We start from the raw sequence: 17983 nt of genomic DNA on the forward strand, positions 1-17983 counted from the left end.
CAGTAGTTACATTGGATTACATAGCGATTAACAATTTGATTAACATAGCAATTCATTACAAACATATTTACAGATGAAGAACATAGTACATCAGTAGACAACTAGAATATTTATCTGTGAAGTACATAACAGACATTAACAAATGTTACAATAAGAAGTTCCTGCTGCATAATAAGTACTAGGCTTATGAGCATCTGAGGTTGCTATAATCAAGGTAGTTAGTGGGGTGGAAAGAAAGGTAGTGGTTGGATGGGGTGGGTGATATTAGAGTGGGAGTTGCAAGGACATAGCCAGCATGTTTTTAGGTGTGCTTCTAGTAAAGTTTTGAAGTGGGTGCATGATGGTATGGAGGTAATTGTGGGTGGGAGGGAGTTCCATAATTTTGCTATGGTGCAAGAGAACAGTGCTTCACCAGCAGAGTTATTGGCTTTAGTGATTTGTAAGTGATTTTTGTTGCTGGATCTTAGTGGTCTGGTGGTGCGATAGGGTTGGAGTAGATTCTGGAGGGATGGGACATTTAGTCGATGGTTTACTAGTTTGTGGGTGAGTGAGAGTTGATACCATTGAAGGAGGTGAGGGAGTTCAAGCCAGCCCAGTTCAGCAAGTGAGAGACAGTGGTGACTATGGTAGGATGCCCCTGTGGCGAATTTGGCAATTTTGTTGTAGCAGGTCTCTAGCTTGCTTAGATCGCATTGCCTTAGGTTGGTATATATTGGAGAAGCATAAAGTAGGGTGAAGATAAGGTGGGAATTTGCTATTGAAATCTTTGCTGCTTTGGTGAGAAGTTGCTTATTTCTGTATAACGCTCCTAGTTTTTTGTGCACTTTTTTATGGTCATGGATATGTGAATGACAAATTTTAGTTTATTGTCTATTCCACTCCTAGCAATTTGGTGTGTTCAGTTGGGTATATAGTGGTGTTGTCTTTTGCTGTGATGTTAAAGTGAGAGTTGTTTTGAGTATGTTTGGTGGGTTGGAAGATGAGTAGTTTAGTTTTTTTTGGGTTGAGTATTAATTGGGCACCGGATAACCAAGTTTCAACAGAGGAAAAGGCTTCCTGTGTGACTTTTTGCAGTTTGGGTAGGGACTGGGCTGAGCAGATGATGGTTGAGTCATCTGCGTATTGTACGAGTGTGCCATGTTTGGTGGCAGAGGCTAGATTATTGGTGAAAACAGAGAAGAGTAGGGGTCCAAGGATGGATCCTTGTGGAACCCCTATGGAGACAGGTAGTTGGGGAGATATGCCATTCTGCCATACAACAGATTGTTGGCGGTCTTACAGGTAACTCTGAAACCAGTTGGTGACTGATTGGGAGAAGGATAGGTTATTGAGACCAGAGATGAATTGTTTTTGTGGGACCATGTCAAATGCTTTAGATAGGTCTAGGAAAGTAGCAGAGGAAAGATAGCCATTGTTTTTATGCTGAAGGATAGTGTTAGTAAAGGAGAGTAAGGCAGTGGTGGTTCTATGGTTCGGTCGGAAACCATGCTGAGTATTGGAAAGGAGGTTGTTAGTAAGGAGGTTGTTAGTAAGGAGGTAGTCTGAGACCTGAGAGTGTATGCATCTCTCTAGTATTTTGGAGAGTGGAGAGAGAATAGCCATGGGGCGGTAATTGGTTAGTTCTGTGGAGGGGCCGCCTTTGTGTAGGGGAATTATATGTGATACTTTCCACAGTGTGGGAACATAACTTTCTGACAGAGATCGGTTAAACAAGATGGATACTGGGTAGGCCAGAGCATATATATACATTCACACACACACACACACACACACACACACACACACACACACACACACACACACACACACACACACACACACACACACATATATATATATATATATATATATATATATATATATATATATATATATATATATGTGTGTGTGTGTGTGTGTGTGTGCATGTGTCTATGTATCTATCTGTGTGTGTGTGTGTGTGTGTGTGTGTGTGTGTGTGTGTGTGTGTGTGTGTGTGTGTGTGTGTGTGTGTGCATGTGTGGGTGCACACATATATATATATAGTTAGATGTAGATATACGGTGTGTGCATCAATATGTGTGTGTGGGTATTTACAGTGGATATAAAAAGTTTACACACCCCTGTTAAAATGCCAGGTTTTTGTGATATAAAAAAGAGACCACAATAAATAATTTCAAAACTTTTCCCATCTTTAATGTGACCCTTAACCTGTACAATTCAATTGAAAAACAAACAAATCTGTTTATCATTTTAACCGGGGTGTGTAAACCTTTTTATATCCACTGTAAGTATATAAATTGCTGAATGGTGGAGTTGCTTTTGTCTTCTTTATGTATTTGTATTATTAGGCTGAATATGTTAAATCTTTTTTTTCTGTAACCAGTCTTGGCTGAGAAAATGGTCCTTTAAGTAAGTTTATCTGTGAAATGATTAAATGCGCATAACGTATAGTGCATCTGTTTGATGTTAAACTATTTCACTTATTTTTGTTTTTCTACTATTTTTATTATAGTGTTTGTTTATTTGGTATTACTGACTTCAAAAAACATTCTGCAATAAAAGTTTGAAAAAAAAAGATAAAAGCTTCCTGTACTATCAAGCATCCCACGTTATAATCAATGTGTAAGAAAAATAAAATAGATGAAAGAGGAGCACATTCATTACTAGTACAATTTTGCCTTGATAGATTTAGCTTTTTCATATATTCAAAATCTCTTAATATATCTAATTGAATTAACATCTGAGTCAATATTTTTTGAGAATTTGTTAATCTGAACCAAAAAAAAAAAAAATCTTAAAGATACTAATGTTCATTTTCAGGTTATAAAATAAGTTCTCTGAATGGGGTTTGCACAGCCCCTTTAAATGTAGGCGGTCATTTGCTGACAAGTTCTACTTCCTGTGTTCTTAAAATGAAACTAGAAAAAAAAGCCCATTGTTATTTCTGAATGCAGGTTGTGAATTTAATGTTGTTGCAGTTTATTTATTCAGTTATCTTGCATCTGTGGCTACCAGTTTTACAGGCCTATACTGACAGAGTTTGATATAATGTGACAAAGCCTTATTTTTCTTACTTTAGACAGGATCTTTCCAATAAAAAGACCAGAGTAAACTGAGTGCTGAGGAATGCACTTTAAAGATCTCAGGGACTCAAGATGGAGCACATAAAACAGGAAATGGATTTCAACAAGAAAGAAGAGATGCAGAATATGTGTGCTATAAAATTGAGACCAGAGCAGTGGTGTGGGGAGCACGGACGGAGACTGGAGTTGTTTTGCCAGAAAGATGAGGCCTTTATTTGTGTCCTTTGTGTTCCCAGACATTCCTGCCACAGTTTTGTGCTCCTGCATGAGACAGCCACCGTGTATAAGGTAAGGGACACTTCATGCTGTAATAGGTTCACTGATTGAGATGAAGAATGGAATTGTAACCTGTCTTCCTGTTTTTTTTTTTTCAGGCTGATAAGTGTATATTTCAAAGTTATTTCTTTATTTTTATTAATGAACATTTGCTTGCATAAGTTGTTTTCAGGCACAGTCCTGGAGTTTAGAGAGAGTGCTACTGACTTATGTAGATTGTGTTTTCAGGAGATCTTCTTCACATGACCTAAAACTCATTTGACTAACTTTCATTTGACCGAGACCAAATGACCTAACTTTCAAAATACCGACAACTGATTTGATTGATTTACATTTCACTGACTTTTAAGAAATAGACTTGATGTCGGTCTCCCTTCACCTGTGACTTGCTTGTGATATAAAGAATTACTGTAACTTACAGTGCTGACTGTCAGAATACTGATAGTCATGTTGAAGGTAGTGTTGTAGTGTTTCTAAATGTTTGTCTCTTTACAATTTTATGGGAAGTACCTAAAGTAAGGGTGAAATTGAAGTGCATTAACCCACCAGATGTGCAGTAGCAAGCCCTGCCCAAACCCTGCCTATGACCATTTTGAATGCACCGCCCACCGTTTGATTGAAAGATGCCACTAAAATACAACACAATTTAGATCTATATTTCGCCATTAATAAAGCAGTTTTTAAATATTTTTTGTGCTGTATCACTACTTCAGTCTCTGAGCCCTGAATATTATAACATTGTTTTATAAACAAATCATAACACCATAGCACTCAACTGAATTGGGTACAAATCTCAACAAAATCAGAGAAACATCCATTAATAATCACGGGCAATCAAAGACATTTTAAAATATTAGTGCTATTAACACAAGACATTGACAAAATTAAAGAATGTGAAATATACATGTTCTGAAATGAAATAAGTAAATAACTCCAATTATTGTCATTATTTATTAAGAGTAAGTCATCACTTTTTTTCATATGTCACCAGTTTTAGCATGGATTAAGAGGTAGAGAGCTAAAATCTTGAGTCAAAAATCATGACGTCCTTTAAATAGGGAGAGTTGACAGATATGCATACCACTCAGGTGTACCTCATTACAAGTAACGTTCCTTATTTTCAATCTTTAAAAAAAATCTATGTTCCAAACTGTTCGACATTGAAAGTATCTTGTCACACATTCATCAAAAATTTTAAACAAATAAAAGCAGTAAATCATAATAATTCATAAAAAACATCTTACTACCAATGAAGTAACACCTTTGTAGTTGTGCCGTGAGCTGCCTGATTGAAGTTATTATTAAAGGATACGTATTCTCCCCCCTCATTTATTTCACATAACAGTCAATGTTCCACATTTTAGAGATGCCAGGTTCAGTGTTATACCTTCCACTGGGTTTTAGATTCATAGCAAAGATGCAGAAAGAGGAGCACTTCCTCTTCACTGAATAATAAATATAATGTTTTCAAATAGTGGAGTGTTTTAATAAGTGACAATGGATCTTTGTACAGGTTTAGTTCAGTTATTAAAAAATGAAACCCCTTTACAAAGGTGTAATATATGAAGAAATGAGTAACACTTTGAGGAGCAACTCTAATATTTCAAGAGCTTGTCAACCACAATTAGTATCTCAATTTAGCTTTGAATGTGTTTTTTTTTTTCATAACAGAATTTGGTTGTCAAGATGCTTGTGGAATATTTGAATGGAAAGGCCATAATTACTTGATTCAACATCTTTATGTAGTGCCTGTTAAACATTATATTGTTTGAATGGAAAGGGACTAATTACTCGATGCAGCACCTTTATGTAGATGCGACACCTTTATGTAGTGCCTGTTAAACATTATATTGTTTGAATGGAAAGGGACTAATTACTCGATGCAGCACCTTTATGTAGATGCGACACCTTTATGTAGTGCCTGTTAAACATTATATTGTTTGAATGGAAAGGGACTAATTACTCTATGCAGCACCTTTATGTAGATGTGACACCTTTATGTAGTGCCTGTTAAACATTATATTGTTTGAATGGAAAGGGACTAATTACTCGATGCAGCACCTTTATGTAGATGCGACATCTTTATGTAGTGCCTGTTAAACATGTCATTATTGTGCTTATTAAAGGCTCTGTTTTTAATTCTACTGTTTCTGCTACACGACACGGATTTACCATTACATTTGCATTGCGTGTCAATCACGGCACATTGCTGTTGTTAATCCCCGCCCTCCGGCATGTCAATCACGGCGGGCACGCCCATTCCTGCGCAAACTCGGTGGTGGGTTAATGCACTTCAATTTCGTCAAAGTAAGTTGGTAGATGTTTTGTGCGTTCCCAGCAGTAGTGGCAGCGTGTAGAGTACTTTAAGGCAAGTAAAAAGTATATGCCCTTTTCCCCACTGTAGTGCGATCCTGGAGTTGGTATATATAATTGTGGGGGTGCGTTGGTTTCATATTGTCCAGTTTCTGTTAAGAGGGTAAGCAAGTAGTTTTAAGTTCTGGAAAGAGTTAGTTATTGTTGCAAGCGTGAATGTCTATGGTTTAAGATTTAGTATGTTGAAATTTGTCATTTTAAGCTTTTGGTGAAATGAGTTGTCAGTATTTTGAAAGTTAGGTCATTTGGTCTCAGTCAAATGAAAGTCAGTCAAATAAGTTTAAGGTCTTGTGAAGTAGATCCGTTTTCAGGTGAAAACAAAAAAAACTCTTGGTCTGAATACAGCAGCTGTTCCCAGTGCAGATGTTTGTGTTAGGTTAAAGTGCAACTTTGCTTAGGTAGTGAGAAAAGATCAGGGGGTGTTAACTTTCAGAAGTTTCAGTGAGCCATTTCTGTAATGATTTCATACGTCAGGACCCACTAGAGCGAGTTCTGTAATGTGGAGACTGAATGGCCAAAAGATCAGACTTCTATATACTACGTCTGAGATGCCATTCCTCAGAGTATTCCTTTTTCTCCAAGGTGTGGCGGTCTTAGAGTTGGTACATGTGTCTCGGGGATGTTGGGGGCTTGCCTGTCACATGGGGGAGTGGCAAGGGGGGCTTGCCCCCCTTAAAAAAGAAATTTAAAGGAGAAGAGCAAATGTTTTGAGATTTGCTCCTTTCGTGTGTTTGCAGTCTTTGTGTTTTTTTTTTTTTTTTTTTTGGCTTGTTTGCATTTGGCATTATGAGAGGGTGACATTTCAGTAGGGGAGCCCATTTTTCTTAAAGACAACATAGATTCCCAACAGCAATATCATGCCAGACAAATGTAATAAAGTTATTTTACCGAATAATCCTGGCTTTAGAATAGAGAGGAGCTGTGCCCTGCTTTGACATGCTAAGGTGGGAAGAAAGGAGTCAGGCACCCCAGGCACAAGGTGTTTTGGGGTAAGAGCAGTATAGTACTGACATTCATTTCTATGCTGGCATTTCTGAGATACGTTTGGTAGTAATTGTATAAAGGCGACGCACTTTGTGTTCACTTTACATAGTAATGGTTGTTGTACATATAGTTATTTGTGTTTTGTTGCGAGTTACTAAATTTTATGTAAATGAAATGTATAGATAGTTAAAACGGTTTAATTTTTGTAGTATAAAAAGTTAACAGCTCTGCACCTGCTTCCTCTTCTGAAAGATGCACTCAGCATGTTTCAGTCAAGGTGTATGAATAAATGGTGTCTTTGTTACGTATGTGACACAAGTCATCACAGATTCTGCATGTTGTCCACATGACATGTTCTATAGTCTTTGATCAGACCCACAGATGTAGACAAGTCTGTAATAAGTCTTGCATGTGGTGATAATCTTTTGTTTCACCCACCTGGAACCAGCTCCCTACTGTCCTGTACCACCCACCAGACAGCAGCACCTTTAGACCTAAACTCCTTTCTCAACTGAAGGAACAAGCTTCATGCAGGTGCTTTGGATATTGCTTGAAAGCTTCATCTGTTTATTTTACAAAGTATATGAAACTACTTGGGCTTAAAGCTGCTGGTTAGCAACTTTATATCCTTATGCCATAAATAAATTTTGGTTGTATGACATAAACTATTGTAAACTTGCCTTCAGTTTTATCACCGTAGCCTCTGTTGGCCTTCAGCTGAATTATCCGTAAGACTTTTATAAATATATTGAGTTGTTGTTGTTCTTCTTTCGGCTTTTCCCGGTTAGGTGTCGCCACAGCGGAACTCCGGTCCGCTAATGATTGGCATTAGATTTTTACGGTGCTGAGGTGCCAGCTCAACGCCCAACCTTCAGTGAAGGCACACCCATTCTACGCACGTCTTTCGAATGCCACTTGACCACGGGGAGGACATGCAGACTCCACACAGAAGGCGCTCCAGCCGAGAATCGAACGGGCGAACCTCTTGCTGTGAAGCAACAACGCTACGCTGCACCACAAATATATTGAGTATTATAATATAAATCTACAAGAAATGAGAATTGCTAAGAATCACTGGGACAGACTTCTTTTGTGTAAGAAAAAACATAAATGTCTTTATGTTTTACTTTGCTTGTTCTGACTTGACTGTTTTATGCATTATTTAAAAAAATATATATAAATCTATATATATATATATATATATATATATATATTTATATATATATATATATAGTGTTACACTTCCTAATCTCGAATTACTGAAATCCCGAATTTCAGTAACCCAAGACCATGAAGCCGAAAACCAGAATGCTGAAAGTGCATAAGAGCGAATTAGAGTATCTCGAATCCGCACTTATGCATTTCCAGTATGTTGCGTGTAGTGTTATGGTGCCTGAAGTTGCAGGTGAGTGAGTGTTTTGTGTGTGTTTTTGTATGTTGTATGTGTGGGTAAGGGTAGGGAGGTGTAAGTGTGAGTGTTGGATTTGTTGGTGTTGGTGTTTGTCTATGTGTGATGTGTATTTGTGTGTGAGCGAATGGATGTTGCTGTGGTGTGAGGTTTTTTTTTATGTTATGTGCGATCTCGGAGTTGGTATAACTAGGGGGGTGTGGGGGGTGCAGGGGTGCTTGCCCCCTGCTTATATGTAGTGTAAGGTTGTGAGGTTTGTGTGCTGTGGGTGGAATGATGTGTGTGTGTTATGTGCTGTATGGTTTATGTATGTTCGTGATTGTGAGTTTCGGTATTGTGAATGGTTCGACTTTATAGTCTCGGGTTACTGAAATTTGGGATTTCATTAATTTGAGATTATGAAATGAAACTATATACACACATATTTATTTATATATATAAATTAAAAAAAAATATATATATATACATATATATATATATATATATATATATACACACACACACACACACACACACACACACACACACACACACACACACACACACACACACACTAGCAGAGCTACTGGGAATCAGTACAGACAGCCAGAATCCCTGGATTCCACACTTCCTTTATAAGAGATTCAGGGCAGCTGATTATTGTCTGCTAAATTGATGGTTACATGATTTTTTTTTGCAGAATTGCATATTTTTCTGTATGCAGTTTGTTGATTGGAAGAAATGCACAAAGTGTTGTGTGTGTCATCTCTAAAATGCTACACATTTCAGCAGCCCTAAGAATGTGTCCGGCATGCGGTGTACAATGAGGCAGAAGTGCTGTCACCTCTTGGCAGGGTGCACATCATGGAAACTTGTGTCCTGCACATAAAGGTCTGAGCACACTGACAGGATACCTGTAGAAAGTGTGTGCAGCATAGCAGGCCCTGCACTCAGCCTGTACAAGGGACTTTGAGCCCTTGGACAGTCTGTATGGCAAAAGCACACCCTGTGTGTACATAGTACCATGAATGACTTGTCATAGGAAGGCCCCATGATGAACAGGCCAGAGAATGGAAATGATGCATAGCTCAGGGGCAGACTGACTCTTACCATTCATTAGTGCTAAGGAAATGGGGAAACACTAGGGAAAGGTTGTACAGCACTGCAGCCTGTGTACCCCCTGATCTACAGGACCATGTAGTGGAGAAATTTACATGTTTGGATTGCCGTGAGTTGGTGTGTGTATTTGTCTTTGTACTCCACTGCTATATTTTACTGCAGGGACTGAGCTGCACACCACTTCACCACTTTACACAGAGGCAGGCTGACTAGTATCCAGCTTCAAGAACTGAGCTGCACAACATTCCATGCAGAACAAGCCAGGAGTGGGGTGCACATTTTGGCAAATCTCCATGTACATCTATTTACAGCTCAGAAGAATTTTATGATGGGCACAGTTGCTATGTTACATTTTATAGCCCTACTGGACTGTTCACTCAGCAGACATTAAAGTCCACATTGTCATATTGGTACAAGAGCATCCATGCACAAGCGGTAACATCAGCAGATTATGGGGTGTTTTAGTATTTCCATTGTGAGATGTTTGCAACATACATGTGTGCACATACACAGTTCCGGTAACATACATGTGAGCACATACACAGTGTCCGGTAACATACATGTGTGCACATACACAGTGTCCGGTAACATACATGTGTGCACATACACAGTGTCCGGTAACATACATGTGTGCACATACACAGTGTCCGGTAAGGTGCATACAGAAGTGTATGTTCTCATCACTATTCCTATGTAAAGGTGGCCTTCTACATATGCTGGGATGCATTATGCCTGTTATACAGCATTACTGGCTTAGGGACAGGTACTGCATGGGCAGAACAGGGACACCTTGTATAAATGGCACACCTCAGGAACTGCACTGTAAGGCACTATCAGGTGTTGTGCTTAGTACATGGCTCTTTATGATTACATTTTGTATTTCAATAGCATGTATAGCGTCTAGTAACATAGTGTTTGTGCAGCTCTGATGTTCCATTTTTTGAGTTATGTCTGGGATGTTTTGCTACTTTTCTCTGTGCACTTTTACCATGTATGGGGCTTTTCTTTCCCCTGTACACTGGTACCATGTCTGGGATTTTTCTCTCCTTTCCACTATACACTGGTTCCATATCGGGATTTTCACCTCCTTTCCCCTGTACACTGGTACCATGCCTGGGAGCTTTCTCTCCTTTCCCCTGTACACTGGTACCATGCCTGGGAGCTTTCTCTCCTTTCCCCTGTACACTGGTACCATGTCAGGATTTTCCTTTCCTTTCCCCTGTACACCTGAACCATGTCTGTGATTTTTCTTTTCTTTCTCCTGTACACCAGTACCATGTCTGTGATTTCCCCTCCTTTCTCCTGTACACTAGTATCATGTCTGTGATTTCCCCCTCCTTTCTCCTGTACACTGGTATCATGTCTGTGATTTCCCTCTCCTTTCTCCTGTACACTGGTATCATGTCTGTGATTTTCCCATCCTTTCTCCTCTACACTAGTATCATGTCTGTGATTTCCCCTCCTTTCTCCTCTACACTAGTGTTATGTATGTGATTTTCCCCTCCTTTCTCCTCTACACTAGTGTCATGTCTGTGATTTTTCCCCTCCTTTCTCCTCTACACTAGTGTCATGTCTGTGATTTTTCCCTCCTTTCTCCTCTACACTAGTATCATGTCTGTGATTTTTTCCCATCCTTTCTCCTCTACACTAGTATCATGTCTGTGATTTTTCCCCTCCTTTCTCCTCTACACTAGTATCATGTCTGTGATTTTTCCCTCCTTTCCCCTGTATACTGGTACCATGTCTGTGATTTTCCTATTCTCTGTGCACTGGTACCATGTCTATGATTTTCTCTTCCTTTACCTTGTACACCGGTACCATGTCTGTGATCCCCCCTTTCTCCTCTACACTAGTATCATGTCTGTGATTTTCCCCTCCTTTCTCCTCTACACTAGTATCATGTGTGTGATTTTCCCCTCCTTTCTCCTCTACACTAGTATCTTGTGTGTGATTTTTCCCCTCTACACTAGTATCATGTCTGTGATTTCCCCTCCTTTTTCCTCTACACTAGTGTCATGTCTGTGATTTTCCCCTCCTTTTTCCTCTACACCAGTGTCATGTCTGATTTTGTTCCCTCCTTTCTCCTCTACACTAGTATCATGTCTGTGATTTTTCCCTCCTTTCTCCTCTACACTAGTATCATGTCTGTGATTTTTCCCATCCTTTTTGCTGTACACTAGTATCATGTCTGTGATTTTCCCATCCTTTCTCCTGTACACTAGTATCATGTCTGTGATTTCCCCCTCCTTTCTCCTGTACACTGGTATCATGTCTGTGATTTTTCCCTCCTTTCCCCTGTATACTGGTACCATGTCTGTGATTTTCCTTTTCTATGTGCACTGGTACCATGTCTATGATTTTCTCTTCCTTTACCTTGTACACCGGTACCATGTCTGTGATCCCCCCTTTCTCCTCTACACTAGTATCATGTCTGTGATTTTTCCCCTCCTTTCTCCTTTATACTAGTATCATGTGTGTGATTTTCACCTGCTTTCTCCTCTACACTAGTATCATGTGTGTGATTTTCCCCTCCTTTCTCCTCTACACTAGTATCTTGTCTGTGATTTTCCCCTCCTTTCTCCTCTACACTAGTGTCATGTCTGTGATTTTCCCCTCCTTTCTCCTATACACTAGTGTCATGTCTGTGATTTTTTTCCCTCCTTTCTCCTCTACACTAGTGTTATGTCTGTGATTTTTCCCTCCTTTCTCCTCTACACTAGTATCATGTCTGTGATTTTTTCTCTCCTTTCTCCTCTACACTAGTATCATGTCTGTGATTTTTTCCCTCCTTTCTCCTTTACACTAGTATCATGTCTGTGATTTTTTCCCTCCTTTCTCCTTTACACTAGTATCATGTCTGTGATTTTTTTCCCTCCTTTCTCCTTTACACTAGTATCATGTCTCTGATTTTTTCCTCCTTTCTCCTGTATACTGGTACCATGTCTGTGATTTTTTTCTTCTCTGTGCACTGGTACCATGTCTATGATTTTCCCCTCCTTTCCCTTGTACACCGGTACCATGTCTGTGATTTTCCCATCCTTTCTCCTGTACATCTAATATCATGTTTGTGACTTCCCCCTCCTTTCTCCAGTACACTGGTACCATGGACTTTCCCCTGTATACTGGTACCATGTCTGTGACTTTCCCCCTCCTTTGCCCTGTAAACTGGTACCATGTCTGTGACTTCTTTCCCCCTCCTTTGCCCCGTACACTGGTACCATGTCTGTGACCTTTTCCTGCACACTGGTTCCATGTTTGTTTTCCCCTCCTTTCCCCTGTACATTCGTACCATGTTTGTTATTCCTGTTCAGTGAGACACTCATAGTGAGCTGCTTCTGCAGCTTGTGTGTTACTGTAAAGCACCCTTCAATGTACGTGGTTTTTAGTGATGTAAAGGTCAGAACTTTACACTGCAGTCCCTCACTTTTATCCACCTTCTGCTTCTCTGCTTTTGTCTTTATACCCATTAAAGTGTATCTGTTCCAACTGTCCTACATGTAGGTTTGTGCCTTGGAACAACAGACAGTATAATTCATCCTAAGAACCTCTGCAATGTTTCATTAGTTATGTGCAAGTCTAAACCATTTAGATTTCATAGTTGAATTCTTCAGTTTTACTAAGTATAGTAATCTCCTGGTTATGAGTCTCTAGTGAATTTAACTGTTTGACTAAAATGTGAATATGCTTTATCTGCAGTCTGTATGTTAATATTTTAGTTGGGGTATGTACATGCACTGTAAAATAATGCTGAATACTCTGTTAATGTGCATGAGTTTTACTTGTATGTACTATGTTCTATAGTTGTGTCTGAGCTTAATATGTAAATGCTATGCAGCGTGAGTAACGTTATCACCTGTTACATAATCCAGAGTGTTGCAGTATATTTCTACTGTTGAGTTTTTCTTCACAGGGCACCTCTGAAAACTGGCCTTGCCAAGTTGCAGTTTTAATGAAAGGCAAATACATTTAAAAATAACCGTAATAGAACAATAGCAGTAAAGTATGCTGTCCTATTGCACCTATTTTCCTACTTTTTCTCCTCAGGCAACCCCTTCATTTGTTCCATCAGTCTGTTCATACTCCTCCCTTTTAGTCATCCTAGAATGCCTTTTTCCAGTCTTTTTCTTTTATTTTCTGGATATTTCATAAATAGAGCAGTAACTGTATTTGGAATAGTAATTTACTTAATAATGTAAATATTATTTGTCTTAACCCTCACAAGGTTTAAACTCTGGGAATGGAACTTGGATGGATTTTAACTTGTTGATTCACAGTTGTGTCTTCAAAATTATAGGTAGCCAGATTTCAGCAATGTCCCCCTGCACTGTGATTGGGATGATGCATAGAGGGCTTATCAGCCATAGTACAGCCAGCTGAGTGAGCCATGAGCAGTTTGTATAAAGTTAATACAGCAGGAATGGAAGGACATGATACACTGACCAGCAGCACAGCATCTTAACCATGGTGATAGTCAGTGGGCACCAGCTCAAGGGACCTTGTCCATGCTCGAGGGGCAGAAAGCACCAGCTCAAGGGACCTTGGCCATGCTTGAGGGGCAGAAAGCACTAGCTCAAGGAGCCTTGACCATGTGTAAGGGCATTAAACACTAGATCAAGGGGTCTTAGCCATGGCTAAGGTGCAAGGTGCACCACCAAGATTTCTGGCCCATGTCAAAGGTGAGCAGTAAATACTGCTTAAATGTGGCATCAAGGAAAGAGTGTGTATGGAATGTTAAGGACATGCAGCCAAACAGACTGTGAACCCCCTGAACCCATGGTACAACAGGCACCTAAACATAGGGAATGTGTCCCAATTAAGTGCATACAGCCATGCAGCTTGTGTGTCCATTCAGTTAGTGGTGCAGTACCTGTCATGTCAGAGGGAAACTGACCAATACAGATGTGTACTGCTACATCTTGTGCATTCACATGGGCGCTGGAACCATAGGGCGAGGGGGGAGGGCCAGGCCCCCCACACACACACTTTTGCAACAGATCCAGCAACTTTCCAACTTGCATGTAAAAGTAACACATACAAACTGTAACAGTCCCGCACCCATCCCGGTCACAACAATCACAGTCCTCCACCATACAAACTCTCCTCCAAATAAAAAAAACGATTTCTACTTTTACCCTTTTTTCTACTTTTGTATCTCATAACATGACCTCATAATAACCTAATCATTCTGGGTATCCATCCATTGCTGACCTCTCTCAAAACAAACCTCACTATATTTATTTTCCATTCTCTCTCTCATTCATATATTTAAAAAAAATATATATACACACATCACAGTTTCAAAAATCAAAATGCTCAAAATATTTATATAGATAAAAGTGGATCACACAATCACACTTTTTTATTCACTGCCTCCACAGAACATAAGGTGGCATGCTACGGTACAAACAGTCAGCTGTACCCTAACCCGACCCGTCCCGAAATCCATCCAAATCTCTGCACCTCGATACGTTAGAAGGGCGAAGAAAAGGCTTGCTAACTAGTTAAATTACAAAGCAATGGGTGGGCAGTGCAAGTCTCAAAGCCAACGCGTCATGTACTTAATTGTTTTACAGTACAGAGGAAGAGCTGTTGTCATCTGTTATCTCAAGTTGGATTATGGTAATAACTTATTCAGCAATGCATCCTATGGTATGGATTCTTACCCATTCTTCAGTGCCCAAGTTCAATGCCACTGTACAGACTGCGCAGCAGGGTAAATTTTCCCGATCCCCACACCCCCCACTATAGTGCGATCACTATGTGCGAATGTGTGTGCGATTTGCAATAACTTAATCACAGTCGGTCAGCCTTAGATTATCTGTACAAGTAGACTCTCAACGGACTATAATATAAACAGCGCATCAGTGCATGACTTGAGTTGACTCACTGTAACTGTCTGCTTTTGTTGACTTGGATAGCCCGCCAGACTGGGTAAACACTAAACACGCTGCCAGAAGGGTCCAGGTTCCAAGAAAATAAAAAGGCTCCAAGAAGTCTCAAGTCTGCACATGAGCACAAGTGACAAGACTAACACAATGGAAGGGTGCAAGGTGATGAAAGGCCCGGGGGGTGAAATGAACATCACACCACATTTCTAAAGTTTTTATTTTTTTTTTATTTCTTTTCTATTAGAATCTGATTAAGATCCAATAGCTCGCACTGTTGTGCTCTGTCTCCACTTGTGTGGGGATGGCAAGGGGTTCAACTTCAAATTCAGGGGGTGAGTGGATTGGATAAGTGCATTGGTCTGCCTCCCCCCTGCCTCAGCTTGACTAACTTAATAGTTCAGTCTTGTCAGGGTTCAGTGGCAGGTCACAGAAGTTAAAGCTGTTATGTTCTTATTGTGACTGTGACCTTATAATCCAGACCAGACCGCCTTCCCTCCAATCAATCGAGAGTGACTTGAGTGAGTGAACTGAATAATTCCCTATTTTGTTGTTTCATTCTTTCTAGTTTGTGTTCAGTCCCATACTATGGAAAGTATTGCATATAATTCCCCTCCACAAAGGCGGCCCCTCCACAGAACTAACCAGTTACCGCCCCATAGCTATTCTCTCTCCACTCTCCAAAATACTAGAGAGATGCATTCACTCTCAGGTCTCACACTACCTCCTTACTAACAACCTCCTTTCCATTACTCAGCATGGTTTCCGACCAAACCATAGCACCACCACTGCCTTACTCTCCTTTACTAACACTATCCTTCTGCATAAAAACAATGTCTGTCTCTCCTCTGCTACTTTCCTAGACCTATCTAAAGCATTCAACATGGTCCCACACAAGCAACTCATCTCTGTCCTCAATAACCTATCCTTCTGTCAATCGGTCACCAACTGGTTTCAGAGTTACCTGTCTGACCGCCAACAATCCGTGTATGGCAGAATAACATATCTCCCCAACTACCTGTCTCTATAGGGGGTCCCCAAGGATCCATCCTTGGACCCCTACTCTTCTCTATTTTCACCAATAATCTAGCCTATGCTACCAAACATGTCACACTCATACAATACGCAGATGACAGTCATCATCTTCTCAGCCCAGTCCCTACCCAAACTGCAAAAAGTCACACAGGAAGCCTTTTCCTCAGTTGAAACGTGGTTATCCAATGACCAATTAATACTCAACCCAAACAAAACTAAACTACTCATCTTCCAACCCACCAAACGTAATCAAAACAACTCTCACTTTAACATCACAGCAAAAGACACCACTATACACCCAACAGAACACACCAAATTTGCTAGGAGTGGAAATAGACAAAATAAAATTTGACATTCACATATCCATGATCATAAAAAAAGTCCACAAAAAAATAGGAGCGTTATACAGAAATAAGCAACTTCTCACTAAAGCAGCAAAGATTTTAGTAGCAAATTCCCACCTTATCTCCACACTACTTTATGTCTCTCCAATATATACCAACAGGAGGCATAATCTTTACAGGTTATTCTGGTGAGCAGTCCGCCATTTCTTCATGGGTGAAAAATTCTGATGCAGTTCTATTCTTGATGAATTATCTATGAAGATTGGCAAATGTTACAATGTCATTTTATATAAACCTGCAATGTTATGCTGTATAAATCTGTATAAGTTTAGTTTGCAGAATGATTTCTTAAGCTGTCATAATCTTAGTCACTGCACACACATTGCAACAATGCAGGTCACTGTTTTACTGCCAGACAAGGTCCATTGTTGCACATTCCCATAAGATGTAACTATCACATCTGGAGACTTGACTACAGCTATGACCTGTGAGAAAGGAGACCTGTGCCATGATGTACAAGGAGCTGTTTTAACAGCGGCTCTCTAAGGAAGGCAGGTCACAATAACAGTACAATACTGTGTTAAGAATGTGGCATATTGTCAATGAGATGCACATTTTGTGTGTGTTTTCTGCTCTAGATGGTCACATGCTGTACGTAGTGTAATTTTATAGGGTTTGTTTGAAGGCACACTGTATGTTTTACAGTGCTGTAAGATAATTGTTACTTCTGATATTTGTCCCATAACATGGTAGTGTGGATTGGAGAGAGAGAAAATAATAGTGTTACCGTTTCAGTGCGCGTATATATACACACACACACACACACACACACACACACACACACACACACACATTCTGATTTGTGTGTGCATGCATATTTTAAGACAGGAGATGTCTGCATTGTGACCTCTGGTAGATGATCTGTTGTTGAACATCGCATAATTTGTCTGTCTTGTTGAAGTAAAATGCATATTTTTCAAAAGCTCTTCTCATGCTGAGGAGTGAGACTCACAATTCATGAACACTCAGTACTGCCTTAGCCTTCTTACCCATTCCTAGGTATGGCCCTTCATTTGGATCTCATTTTGTAACTGATACCATTGTGTAAAAATGGGAATAGGGGTTATGGATGGGCAGATGGATGGATCACTGTCCTGTCATGTTGCTATGCCCTCTCAAGCACTACTTTCCGCAGTGCAGGCCATGCCTACTTTATTGGTTTACCACCACGTTACAATACAGATGTAGCAGCAGTTTTTAAGTGCACCTTGGAACTGTTATGTGATTTAGTTGTGCAGATAAAGATGTATGCTTATGTGTGTTTGTTTTTATTGGAAGGTGAATATCTGGTTCTGTCTCTGTAAATGCTATGTATGTTTTTGATCAGACTTGCACACGCAGCTAACAATGACAATATGGGGGGTGCAGGGGGGCTTGCCCCCCTGCATAAATGTAGTAAGTGGAACTTTTCAAATTTGATGAAATGAAATTCGATGATATGAAGTTGAACCATAT

General features: G+C 39.9%; 1 protein-coding gene across 1 annotated transcript in view; it reads left to right on the forward strand.

Moving 5' to 3' along the window:
- Positions 1-2911: 2911 nt before the first annotated feature.
- Positions 2912-17983, forward strand: part of LOC122813960 (zinc finger protein 665-like) — a 281546-nt gene continuing 266474 nt past the window's right edge. The window contains exon 1 of the mRNA XM_044086509.1: positions 2912-3353. Within this exon, the coding sequence (XP_043942444.1) occupies positions 3138-3353 (216 nt within the window). The 5' untranslated portion in view covers positions 2912-3137. The remainder of the gene's footprint in view (positions 3354-17983) is intronic.

This window comes from Protopterus annectens, chromosome 10.part0 (genome assembly GCF_019279795.1).
Source record: "Protopterus annectens isolate FY-2018-M chromosome 10.part0, PAN1.0, whole genome shotgun sequence".
Lineage (NCBI taxonomy): Eukaryota > Metazoa > Chordata > Ceratodontiformes > Protopteridae > Protopterus > Protopterus annectens.